The following is a 14,119-nucleotide window of genomic DNA, read 5'->3' as shown; positions in this document are numbered from 1 at the left end:
CAAACTCAAAACCCTTGCCATTACCCTTAACAATCATGGCTCCACCATCACCGATAATTGGTTGGTTCTTCCAGCTCTTCATGGTTTGACCTTCGACTATTGTTCTTTTCGATATATAGTACAACTCTTGAACAACAAAGAGCTTCCTTTATCCCAAGATTTAGCTCAAAGCCCACAAAATTCAGAGTTTTCAGAAAACTCTGATTCTCTTACACAACCAACCACTGTGGTCGCCGCTGCAACCCCCAACGTGGTGGACAGAGAAGCCGCAGCCACCACCAAGGCCCCTCTAGTCAGGAGCCAACTACTGTGTGATGCTCACTAGAAGCCCAATGGTTCCAAACAAGTCCGCCAATAGAATTCAGGCCTATCTCCATTTCCCTCCTGAAATTGCCCAACTTGGGCATATCAGAAAACCCCTACATAGGAGATGGGACCAATCTTCTTGCCACTTTCCCACTTAATCGTGGGCCTCTCTAAAGCAGCAGCCCATTTCCAATCCATCTCCTGGAATTCTTGGAAAAATTGAAATCAATAAGTGGAAAAATAAAAAAAATAACAAAATAATCTAAGTTTCAAAAATATTCCAAAAGTAAGCGTGAAAATCTCAAATCTGTAATTTGAATCTGTGTCCAGTTACTAACTGCGAACAGTCAAATAGGACAAAAGACCTGTTGCACAAAAACACGCATCAGTTTCTTTTTTTTCCCATTTTTCTCCATTTCTCAAAACCCTAGCTTCAAACTTGACATTCTTCCTCTAAAACCATTGATTCAATCCATCAATTTTTGCATTCCTCTTTCAATTTGACAATTCAAAATTAGTGTGGAATAATCTAGCTTGCTCAATAAACTTGTTTGTGTATTTTTTTGGTGTATATGTAGTTTTTTAGGGTTATAATCAAATTTGCTTACTTTTTCAAATGTAGGTTACTAGTTGTTAAATCAAGACTATTTTTAATCATCCATAAGTATTGAAGGTAATTTTTAATTGTTTTTATAGCTTTATGTTTTTTTTGAAGTGATGTTGTTGAATTAGTTGAATTCAATGTTGATAATATTATTAGAAACGAAGTAATATTATTAGTAATAATTTTTAGACCAAAAAAGATTATAATCAAATGAATATAATGTGCTTGTATGGGCATGAAGTTGATGATCATGTTGATTTTCTTTGTATTAATGTAGAAAAGGGCATCATTTTGCGTGACTATAGTATGTTTTTGGAATGGTTGTATTCGAGAAATTAGTGGCAAAGTTCATTATGTTGGGAGAAGACGTAAGTTGTTTGCTTGCAATTCGAACATGTATTTGAACCATTTTAAGCGTTTTATATGTTCTAAGATTGGATTGAACCCTACTAGAAATACCGTAAATATAAGTTTTAAATATATATATATATATATATATATATATATATATATATATATATATATATATATATATATATATATATATATATAAATATATATATATATATATATATATATATATATATATATATATATATTAAAATTTAGATTATTTGGTTCATTTTTTTTTAATTATTTCATTAATGGTTTCAAATTTTCGGATTCTTGGGCCACGTTTAGTCCATAACCTTTGCACTAGATCTTCTTTATCTAAGGCTATTTTCTTACGGATATTGATCAAGCTATGCACACTCTCTTTTTATCTTCTGCGGATGAGCAATATTACATGGACACCAGTGCGACATCTAATACGACACCTTCTCAAGATACTTTAATAAATTATTTTCCTTTAAAGTGTCATCATATAATGCTATGATTGTTGGCAATGGTCATATAATTTCAGTTCTTGGTCACATACACTTACCTCTTTCTTCCTCTAAAAAATCTTTAACTCTTGAAAATGTCTTACATACTCCTAAAATCATTAAAAACCTCAATTTTATTCGCAAATTTACTCTTGATAATATGATTTCTGTTGAACTTAATGATTTTAGATATTCTATGAAGGACTTGGACACAAGAAGCCTCCCTAAAAATTATTTTCTAGGTAGGTTTTCCTCAATTATAGAGCAACTAAAGTTTGGTGAACCATTTGAAATTAATAAATTCAAAACACTATATTCCTAATATTTTTGGGTATTCGGTCTCCACATTTCTAAGACTTTTTATATGATAAAAAAAATTCATACTCTATCTGTATTCTGACAGTTTCGTTTTTTATTTATTTTTTAATAAGTTCAATTTTTTTAATTATTTTAAGTTGTCATAAATATTTGGTTGTAATAAATTTTTACTTTAAATTATAGTCTGTGATTTCTTGACAGTTTAGTTGGCATATTTCCATAGAGAATCATTCTTTAGTTTATGAATAATTTTTTACGATGAATTTGTTCGTTTCGCTAGAATGCAATTGATATTTATGACTAACTTGGGTTGCAAATTAGTTTTACAAGCTCATGAAATCTATATATATATATATATATATATATATATATATATATATATATATATATATATATATATATATATATATATACATATATATATATATATATACATATATATATATATATACATATATATATATATATATATATATATATATATATATATATATATATATATATATATACATATATATATATATACATATATATATATGTACATATATATATATATATATATATATATATTGAAAACAACGATATATTAGAGTTCGAACAATGTGTTTCAAACTTAAATATTGCTAAGATCGAGTGTATGAAGTTTAGTGACAAACAAATTACGCTATCAATGATATCGATGTTTGTAGGAGAAAATAAAGCAATAAAATGACACAAAGATATAACGAGGTTCACCCAACTAAGGCTACGTCCTCCGGTGTGTAGTATCTCTTATATTATCAAAAGGAGTTCAAAGAACTCTCAACTATGGAGAATTACAATAGAGAAGAGATATAGGCTAGTGTTTGGCTTGGGGTGTATTTTTGTGGATGTTTACAATGTGAATGAGAGCTCTCTATTTATAGGAGAGATCTCACTAAGTAACATTAAGTACATTATAATTATGAATAAATGACAATGAAACATCTTCAAGAACTTGAAGAGTCAAAAACAGCATCTTAGAAGTATCAGAAACATCGCTCGACCAAAGCAGAGGCTCGCTCGGTCGAGCGGGATACATGAAGTGTCTGTCTGTATTCTGTCTGCTCGCTCGACCCATCCTGAAGCTCGCTCGGTCGAGCGGCACTTCAGAGAGCTTCTGACAGAGTTGCTCGACCATACATTGTAGAGCATCTTGAACTAAACCTTTACACTTCTTCATTAAGTCCCATAACTCCCATGAATAACTCATTAATTCATACCTTAATCATCATCATAAACCACAATAATCAAATTAATACACCAACATTAACACACTCATTGGATTCCAAACCCAAGAGTCACACATGAATGCACACACCAAATGTGCACTCAAGTCTCACTAATCATAACAATCTCCACCTTAACTTGAGTTCACCCAAGTCAATGGAATTCTCTAATTCACTCCAACATAATATAACAACTTACACAACATCATACTCAAAATAAAAAACAACACATGTGCATAAACATAGCACATGCACTAAACATGCCCTTAAAGGGGCTCATAAGAGTATGCTTTTAATTACCAATGAAGTCCATACATCCCATGGACTCATTGGGATATGTTGAAATTATTCTCAAACTGTCATTAAAAGAAGTAACAATTTCATTTTCATGCTTGGTTGAAGTAGTGGACACACAAGTCGAACTGATTAAGGTTGAACGCAAAAGCATATACAAGCCATTATTAATGAATCCTTTCAAGAACACATTAGGACCCTTGCCAACCTTCAAAACTCCACCTTCACCAATGCATTTAAAACCTTCTTTATCCAGAATACTAAGGGAAATTATGTTTTTATTCATACCTGGAACATGAAGGACTCCGGTCAATGTTCTTTCAACACCATCAAACATGACAATTTTAACATCTCCAATACCAACTATCGGACAACTAGCCTCATTGCCCATAGTGACGTTTCTTCCATCAACCTTTTGATAAGTTGAGAAGAAACTAGAGATAAAAGTTATGTAACAGACTCAAAATTCTTAATTTTAATCTTTCGATTAATTATTCCGAATTTTCAATTCAAATCTGTAATCCTTTAATTATCCATTTCAAACCATCTTTAATTCCTAAATCTTTTCTGATTTTGTAATATCTTTCAAATATTAAACTTTAAAATAGTATTTTGTTTAAAATCTTTTTATAAGCACTAAAATATTATTTTATTATTTTATAGTACGAAAAGTAAAATTTTATTATTATATTCACGGTTTTGTAAAACGTTACTTTTTAACTTTCTTCCTTAAACTAACATTACTACTTATTATTTTAACCTTAAAATTTTGATATAATTATTTTATAAATAAAAATGAGTTGTATTTTTTAACATTAAGTATAGTTTAAGCAAAATTTTAAATAAATTACATATTTTCATGATTAAATTTACCCATTATTTTAAAGTATATTCACTTGTACATACTAGAACAAAATTTTGATGAACCAAAATCCTTTATATGGTAACACATGATGTTCATCACTTACACAAGTTATCACCATTTTCTTACACAAGCTAACCTTCTTCTACACTCCAAACTCTTACACACTCCATTCACTTACACACTCCAACTCTTACACATTCACTTACACACTCTAAATCACTTACACAAGTTAATCTTCTTCTATACTCCTAACACTCTTTTTCATACAATCTAATGAACTACAAAGTTGCCCAAACCCATTAAAAATACCCCCCTTAGCCGTGAGATCATTTACACCACCATCATCAAATCTTTCTAACATTCTTTCTTATATTTTCACTTCATTAAAATCTTACTACATTAATACCTTTATTAATTGAAAAAAATTAAAGAACATGGAGCTTAGAACACTCTTTATTTAGCTTAAATCATCATCATTATTTTGGGAGTTGGAATTAATTATCTTTAGAGCATTATTATCTATCTTGGAGGATCTTATTTCTTATTATTTTTTCCAATTAGTACTTAGTACTAATCCTTGGTGTTAGTATGGTATAACTTCTTACCTTACTCTTTTTGTGAAATTTTACATTATATTTACTTTATAATATGCAAAGTATGAAATATGTTGATATATTTTAGTGAAAGTTAGTTTAATGAAATTATGCTCAAGATTATATTAAGTATGTATATGCTAAAAGTATTTTTAGTATGTTAATTTAATAATCTCTGAACAAGTTTAGGAAGTTGAGTGCAAAATTATATTCTAGTGATATTAAGCATGATTTATGTTATAAACTAGTGCTAGTATATTTGAGAGTTATGTGTTACACTAGAAATGTTATTATATTTAAGAATTTATTTTATGTTAGAATTTTGTATTAATATGTTTATGTTAGCCTTCAAACTAGTTTATAAGGTAGTAAGTTATTTTTTTGAACGTATTTTACTAAGTATGATTATATTAAAAATTTTGTTATTATACTTTATTCTGAGATTTAAGTTTATCCTTAAAGTGATAGTAAATTTCTAAGTTATTGTGTAAAGTTTTTATTTTTTTAGTGGTGATGTTAATTATTTAAATCTTGAATTTACTATAATAAATTAAATGAAGTTGTTTTGTTAGCGAAAAAGGCCCCAAAATACTCATATGCCATTCGACCATTATCATATTAGAAAGAAAAAAGAGTTTGATTTATTTTTTTTATATTATTATAAGCTATTTTGTGATAATATTAAAATAAAATCTTAAAAGTTATTTTTGAGAAAGCTTTATAAGTTATTAAATATTGAAGTGATTTTCTTGAATATATGAGATTTCATAATTAAAAATAAAAAAATAACTTTTGTGACATTTAATTACTATTTAGTACAAAATAATATTTTATCTGCTAACTATTTGACCAAAATTTATATAAAAAGATGTAAAAGTATTTTTAGTAAACTTGTTCTTAAACTATGTGTGAAATATTGATTTTTGTGAAATTATAAGTTTTATTTGTTTTATAACTAGAATGTTGATTTTTGCGAATCTAATAAGTTTACTTGTTCTTCCAAACTTGAAATAATTATTTTTAGTAAACTTGTTGAATTTTGAAAACTTAACCAAAGGTTGCAGTTTAACTTGAGTTTTAATTAGAATGTTTGATTTTGTGAGGAGAATAAAGTTTTATTTATTTTAAAGTTGAAAATTTTAATTTTGGAAACTTATTTCAAGAGAAATATATTTTAGTAGCTACTTGTGGAAAATACTAATTTGGAGACTATTAATAAAATATTAAGTTATTAGTGTGAATTGACTTATTAAAATAAATTTATAAATAAAATTTATTGTGTAAAAATTAAGTAATGAATATATAAAGACGTAAAGGTAAATCAAACATTATGATCAAGAATTATATTAAATAAATGAAGTTACCACTTTGGTTGGTCAAATTCAAATTCAAAGTCAACTTGGAGTAATAAAAATGTGATGTACTTGTGTGAAATGTATTGAATGAATGACCCTGATAGTAAGGTAATGTCGAACCATGGACCGGCATGTAAAATCCCGGCGTCCGTGTTGGCCGGCACGTAAAATGCGGTGTAAGACAGGGGGTTCGCTACCTATCCTGTAGAGCTCGAGCATAAATATTGTATTGGAGGGGTGACGACTCCCACCACAGTTAGGGTTTAGGACTATGGTTCTCACCTTACAAGACACTTACATATATCAGGTGTCATATTGATGTGCTTGTTGATCAGTGATAAACTTGATTAGTGTTGATGCTATGATGCATGGTACGGTTATGAGTATTAACCAAATGAACTTACTTAAGTGTTAAGATTACCGAATTGTATAAGTGGCAGTAACGTACTTCTGTCCGGATCGATAATGGTATCTTAGTGACTTAAAAGTATGTAATAGAAAAAGAACATGGTTAAAGTATACGGTGGTGTCAATTAAGTATAAGTTCGTACTTAAATTATTATTTTGTAAATGTAGCGTATAATTTCCGTATTTTGAACTGGATAGGAAGTTATGCTCGGCGTTAAGCGCTGACCGATTCAATCGGCTGTCATCCGTATCATGGATGGCAGCATTTTGCAGGATTTAGTTCAGGTTCCGATCCAGGCCGCAGCAATTATTATTTATCGAGAACTTAGCTGCTTTTTGTATCTTTATTGATGACTTGATGATGATATTTTTTTTCTTTTTGAGCAAACAATATTTCTTATCAGAGGTAATAATATTTTACTTTTATTTTAAACAGTTTCAGTTTTATTATTTAAAGTTTTTAACAATTCGGCATTTTGAGACTTCCGCAATATTTTTCTTGTATTAAACATTATTATTAAATGTTAATTATATATCGAGATTGCCGCTCTTGTTACAAGTTATGTGTCTCGAACATCCCGAATCCAAAATCCAAGAATCACCACCCTTATATTCACTAGTAACGACAAGAACATCAACATCATATTCATCATCTACAACATAGCTAGCTTCGGCGAAGCTAGCTTTTGCGGATTTGCTTTCATCAAATTGTTTGGTTTTTAATTTCCAACAATCTTTCTTGAGGTGGCCCTTTTTCTTACAAAAGTTGCAAGTCATGCTCCTTTTGTTCCTACTCGACTCTTTAACAATTAAAGCATCATTGGAAACTCTAGACTCCTTTTAAGCAAATTGAGAATCAATAAGGTCTTTTTGAGTCAAAGCCTTTCTAACATCCTCACTACTCAAAGTGTCTCTTCCATATAACAAGGTTTCCCTAAAATGCTTATATGAAGACGCTAGAGAAACTAACAATAGAGTAGTCAAATCCTCATCATCCACTTTTACATCAATATTTTGCAAATCTATAACTATTGAGTAAAATTCATCAAGGTGCGATTTCATGGGCTTCTCTTCTTGCAATCTGAGATCATACAAACGACTCTTTAACAAAAGTCGATTGGTAACACTCTTTTCCATATAGAGTGATTCCAATTTTTCCCAAATGCCTTTTGAAGTTTCCTCCTTTACAACTTCTCTCAACACTTCATTAGAGAGACAGAGTTGTATGGCAGAAAGAGCCTTCGCATCCATTTCTTCCCATTGCGCCTCACTAATGCCTTCGAGTTTCTTCTCCACACCATCTAGTGCTTTATGCACTCCATTTTGTATCAAAATTGCTTTCATTTTGACTTGCCATAAGCCAAAGTTCACACTCCTATCAAACTTTCAATATCAAGTTTCATTGTAGCCATGTAGCACCAATATAACCTCTAAAACATGATAACAACAACTTTGCTCTGATACCAAGTGAAAACGACGATGTATTAGAGTTCGAACAATGTGTTTCAAACTCCAATATTGCCAAGATCGAGTGTATGAAGTTTAGTGACAAACAAATTACGCTATCAATGATATCGATATTTGTAGGAGAAAATAAAGCAATAAAATGACACAAAGATTTAACGAGGTTCACCCAACTAAGGCTACGTCCTCCGGTGTGTAGTATATCTTATATTATCAAAAGGAGTTCAAAGAACTCTCAAATATGGAGAATTATAATAGAGAAGAGATATAGGCTAGTGTTTAACTTGGGGTGTATTTTTGTGGATGTTTACAATGTGAATGAGATCTCTCTATTTATAGGAGAGATCTCACTAAGTAACATTAAGTACATTATAACTATTAATAAATGACAATGAAACATCTCCAAGAACTTGAAAAGTCAAAAACAGCATCTTAGGAGTATCAGAAACATCGCTCGACCAAAGCAGAGGCTCGCTCGGTCAAGCGGCCTGGTCGAGTGGGATACAGGAAGTGTCTGTCTGCATTCTGTCTGCTCGCTCGACCCATCCTGAAGCTCGCTCGGTCGAGCGAGCTGGTCGAGCAGCACTTCAGAGAGCTTCTGATAGAGTTGTTCGACCTTGCATTGTAGAGCATCTTGAACTAAACCTTTACACTTCTTCATTAAGTCCCATAACTCCTATGAATAACTCATTAATTCATACCTTAATCATCATCATAAACCATAATAATCAACTTAATACACCAACATTAACACACTCATTGGATTCCAAACCCAAGAGTCACACATGAATGCACACACCAAATGTGCACTGAAGTCACACTAATCATAACATATATATATATATATATATATATATATATATATATATATATATATATATATATATATATATATATATATATATATATATATATATATATATATATATATATATATATATATATATATATATATATATATATATATATATATATATATATATATATATATATATATTTAAATATGAAACTACTTTAGATTTTTAAATGTCCATATTTACCAAAAGTTAGCTTATTTTGAAGTTACTTTTCACCAAGCCAATTTAACCGTCAATGATTAGGATATTCATAATTTTCTTAAAATATTAATTATATATTTGGATTGCAAATTAAGAGTTAAAATAAAAGAATAGAGGGGGAAGAAAATGAAGGAAAAAGAAGGAAAAGGAAGAGAAAAAGAACAAACGTAGTATTCTCCTCCAAATCCTTAAAAGATTGTATTCTTAATAAAATTTGTCTACATTTTTCCTCAAAACCCCTCACCTCCAAATCTTTAAAGAAATTGTATTCTTAAAAAAATTTTTTTTAACGCTTTCCCTTAAAACCTCTTCCATCCTTTTTGTTATCTGAACAATGAATCCTTAATTTTTTTTTCAAATTCTCGCTTCCTTTTCCTTTCCTCTTTCTCCATACACAATATATGTGTTTTTGGACTATAATTCTGGTGTCCAGGGCCTCCCCTAGGCAAGGGCAAAAAGGGTCTACGCCCAGGGCCCACGAAAAAATTAGATAGATTTTACTTTCATATACATTGAACTTGAGACCTTGTGTAATTAACTTGTGCATTTAACCACCAGCCCAAAGTGCTATTAATGATAATTATTACTTTGGTTACTAATTATTGAATTATAAACTCATGATTATCAAACAAAAAGCGGATAACATCAAGCCATATTATTGGTGTGTAACATTTTTTTGATATTACAAATTTTATATTTAGTTATATTTTATAATCCGAATTTTAGGGTCACTTACCTAAAAACATTGTTACCGAAATGATGACTGATTTTTATAGGTTAATTGCCACACAAAAAAAGAAAAAAAAAATCAAAAAATCAAAAAATTAAAAATTAAAAGTTAAAATAAAAAATAAATTTACTCGATTACTCTTTTTAATTTTTTTTAAATTTTTAAATTTTTTATAATTTATTATTTTATTTATTATTTAATTTTTTTATATAAAATAACTTGTTGCATAGGTAAGAGGTTATCTTGATGTATTCTTAGCAATCAATCCTTATAGTTGAGATTATTCATTGGTTAATAAAAAGTTGAGATTATTATAGCAAAATCAGTAAAATGTTTGATCATTCTAGGTAATTTATTCTATCAATTATTGTTAACTTTTTAATTTTATATTTAATTTTAAAATAAAATAGAAATTTTTTTAGGAGCCCATGTCTAATAAGCGTGTGTATTACTCATCTATCCTCCTTAATTTGCATCAGAGAGAAAATGAGTAAATTTTAAGAAAGTAGTAATAAATGATAAGAGAAAATAAATTATATGAATTAAATTAAAAAAAAATTGAAATATATGAATATGATTAGAAAAAAGTAATACTACCTCCTATTCAGCTGAATTGTCCCATTTTTTTTTGGCACTATTCACTTATCACTCTTAATTTGTATTTTACTCTTAATCTATAAGTTAAAACATAGTCATATGGGATCTTGTTTGATTCGTCTCAATACAAGGATTATTAATATCAACTTTTTATAATTTTTAATTAAGCATAATTTGTGATATTAAGAGTTAAAATGTTGCCTCGACAAGTGTAAAAAGTCAAATGAGACAGTTCAGCTGAATAGAAGGGAGTATAACATTATCAAAAAATAAAAATAATATAAATTAAATAGCATACATTAAAATAAAAAATACTAATAGTGCAAATTCAAGGGAGTACTGATGTAAGAAACATAAATGCTTACAGTTAGTCGGTTACAGGCTAGCTGTACGACTTTTTATTCCTACGCGTAAATTTATTACAAGAAATAAAAATAGTATGTCAAATTAGTGGGAAACACAAAACTCTCCTCTCACCTCGACTCCATTTCACTGTCTATCTTCTCAACATTCTGAATCTAAAAACACCCTAAAAAAGTCAAAGAAAACTGGGTCAAAATAGAAGAACCTTCTAGTGTAACAGAAAAGCAACATTTATGCGCATTGCTTTTACCAATCTCCCTTAGCTTTGCTTCATCTCCTTCCCGTTCTTGGTAATTTCTTCATTCATAAATTTCTTTTTAAAGTTAGCATTGATTTTTGATTAATTTATACATTGTCGGTTCATTGTTTTTTTTCATTATTACAAGAAATAAAATTGTGTTGTGTGATTATTCATTGAATTCCTGGCAGCCGGCAGGGTTCGTTCGTGAATAAGGTGCAAAATGAAAGGGAAGAAGGAGGAAGCAAACCCATTAAAGAAGGAAGATTTTTCCATCTGTGGCCCTGCTCATCTCACTTCTGTTGATTGGTAATGTACTCCCTCCGTCGAACGTCCTAGTTAAAAATTATAAAACATAAATATTAATACAATTTATATTGAGATGAATCAAACAACATTCTATTTGACTAATTTGGGCTATTAGTTTTGTTATAGGAGATCACTAGAGCATAAGGGAGCCGTTGCAGCTAGTTTAATTCAAGGGGTGTTCGTATTAGAAAGAGATCGCCAAGAAAAACGAACATTGAATGATGCATTAGCACCAATTTGGTGGGATTTTTTCCATTTCCATTGCTTTCAAACTCTTGTAGATCCTATTGATTCATCTATATTTGGGATCATTTATCAATACAAATATCATATCTCTAACCAATTTTGTCCCATGTCACCCCAAGTTGTACCTCCTAAGTATGTTATTGCATTTCGAGGCACGATCACAAGGCATGAAACCGGAAAAAGGGATTTGCATTTGGATCTCAAACTTGCCTTTAACGGGTTGACCCGAGACTTACGGTATCAAATGGCATTGCAAGCAATAGAGAGCATAATAGCCAACGAAGGGCCGGGTAATGTTTGGCTAACAGGACATTCTTTAGGTGCAGCTATAGCATTACAAGCGGGAAAAGATTTGGCTAAAAGAGGATGTTACATAGAAACTTATCTTTTTAACCCTCCTTACATCTGCGTCCCGATTGAGAAAATCAATGACCCGAATTTGAAACTTGGGGCCCGTATTGCTCGTAGTGTTCTAAATGTTGGCCTTTCCCTTGCTATAAATGGTACCAAAAAGAATACTAAAATTGATCAACATGACCCATTTTCTACTCTTTGTTGTTGGACTCCATACTTATTTTTGAACCCAAAAGACCCGATTTGCTGTGAGTATATCGGGTATTTCGAGCATCGAGAGAAGATGGAAGGATGGGGTGTTGGTGGGGTCGAAAGAATTGCAACGAAAACATCGGTATTGAGTTTAGTATCAGCTGCATTAGGAAGAGATGGTGAAGCAGTTCATCTGATTCCTTCAGCTTTTATTACAAAGAATGTGATTGTTAAGGAACAAGATTTCATGGCAGCTCATGGGCTTCTTCAATGGTGGGAACCTCATCCATATTGGCATTCTAAGCTTTATCAATTGAATATACATTGATACAGGAAACATTAAACAGATGGATGAATTTAAGTTGTGTAAAACCCAGGAAATCACAGTTTTGTGTTTGAGTCCTATTGAACTGTTTATGTGCTATGTAACTCAAGTGTAATTGTGTATAAGGAATTGATTGTTAATACTCCCTCTATTCACCCTAATAGTTCCATTTGACTTTTGACATTGTTTACCAATCACTATTAATTTGTATTTTATGCTTAGTCTATAAATTATAACATAGTCAAGTGTGATATGGTTTGATTCGTTTTAATGCAAAGATCATTAATATCAAATTTTTAGAATTTCTAATTATTCACAATCAGAAATATAAATGATAAAATTATTGCATTGGCAAATGTGTCCGGTCAAATGATAATATTAGGGTAAATAGGAGATAGTATATGATACGGTTGGATTATTTGCAGTAGTTAGGAAAGAAGTTTCGAGCTCGTATTGGTCATGGGTGAAGAATGAGAATTGAACTGTATGAGATAGATCTGTGGATGTTAAACAGTAGCTCAGTGGTACTGTTAACAAGACTAGATCATCAACAATTAGGCACTGCTATTATATGCAAATGATTAATCACTTACGCTATACTTAGATAATATTTTTAGAAAGAAAGGGATTTGTTTTGTTCAAAGTGTGACGGAGCATATTCCCACCCTGCCCCAAATTGATATCCAAATAAGGAAAATGAAGCCTCCCCTTGCTTTTCCTTTATTTTCTCTTAACCAAAGAGAGTGTTGGGGATTGTTTTTGAGTTGATCAATATTTCATTCATTTTAGCTCAATTATATTCCATTTAGGTCAATTTATTAAATCATCACACTAATTTTACACTACCATTTTCACCGTTCATTCAATTTTAGAAACTACGTCTTGAGTTAATTATAAATTTGATAAAATTGTCAAGAATTATCTGATAATTTTTTTTTCAAAAAGTACTTAATAAAAAATGTTTTGCCAAAAAATAACTAATAAAAATTTTCTTTTCCAAAGAGTACCAAGTAACGTTTTTCTTGAATTGAACGTCAAAGATGATGGAAAACTAGCAAAATTAAAATTTTTTCCTCCTTATCTTCAATTTCATTTTTAATTTATTTTCAATTTTGAGTAAAAAGTAGAGGAAGAATATAGTGAGGAAATTGAATTGGAAAAGAAATTGAAGAAGAGGAGAACAATTTTCAATTTTGACCAGTCAACCACTATATTTGACTGTCAACTGAAGGAAAACGTTACTTGATACTCTTTGGAAAAGAAAAAATTTTGTTAGGTAATTTTTGGCAAAACTTTGTTTATTAAGTACTTTTTTAGAAAAAAAATTTATTAGGTACTTTCTGAAAATTTTCGCACTAAGTTTTCCTCTTTGTATTACATTAGTTAA

At 30.1% G+C, this 14,119-nt stretch overlaps 1 protein-coding gene across 1 annotated transcript; it reads left to right on the top strand.

Annotated features, from left to right (window-relative positions):
• The first annotated feature begins 11,084 nt into the window (after positions 1-11,084).
• Positions 11,085-13,033, top strand: LOC130825063 (GDSL esterase/lipase At4g10955-like). The gene is made up of 3 exons (XM_057690093.1): positions 11,085-11,358; positions 11,498-11,615; positions 11,742-13,033. The coding sequence occupies exons 2-3, from the start codon at positions 11,530-11,532 to the stop codon at positions 12,733-12,735; spliced, it is 1,080 nt and encodes a 359-aa protein (XP_057546076.1). The 5' UTR covers positions 11,085-11,358; positions 11,498-11,529; the 3' UTR covers positions 12,736-13,033.
• Positions 13,034-14,119: the final 1,086 nt, after the last annotated feature.

Source organism: Amaranthus tricolor, chromosome 10 (assembly GCF_026212465.1).
Source record: "Amaranthus tricolor cultivar Red isolate AtriRed21 chromosome 10, ASM2621246v1, whole genome shotgun sequence".
Classification (NCBI taxonomy): domain Eukaryota; kingdom Viridiplantae; phylum Streptophyta; class Magnoliopsida; order Caryophyllales; family Amaranthaceae; genus Amaranthus; species Amaranthus tricolor.
The sequence above is the reverse complement of the archived record's forward strand: the minus strand, read 5'-3'. Positions and strand labels throughout refer to the sequence as shown.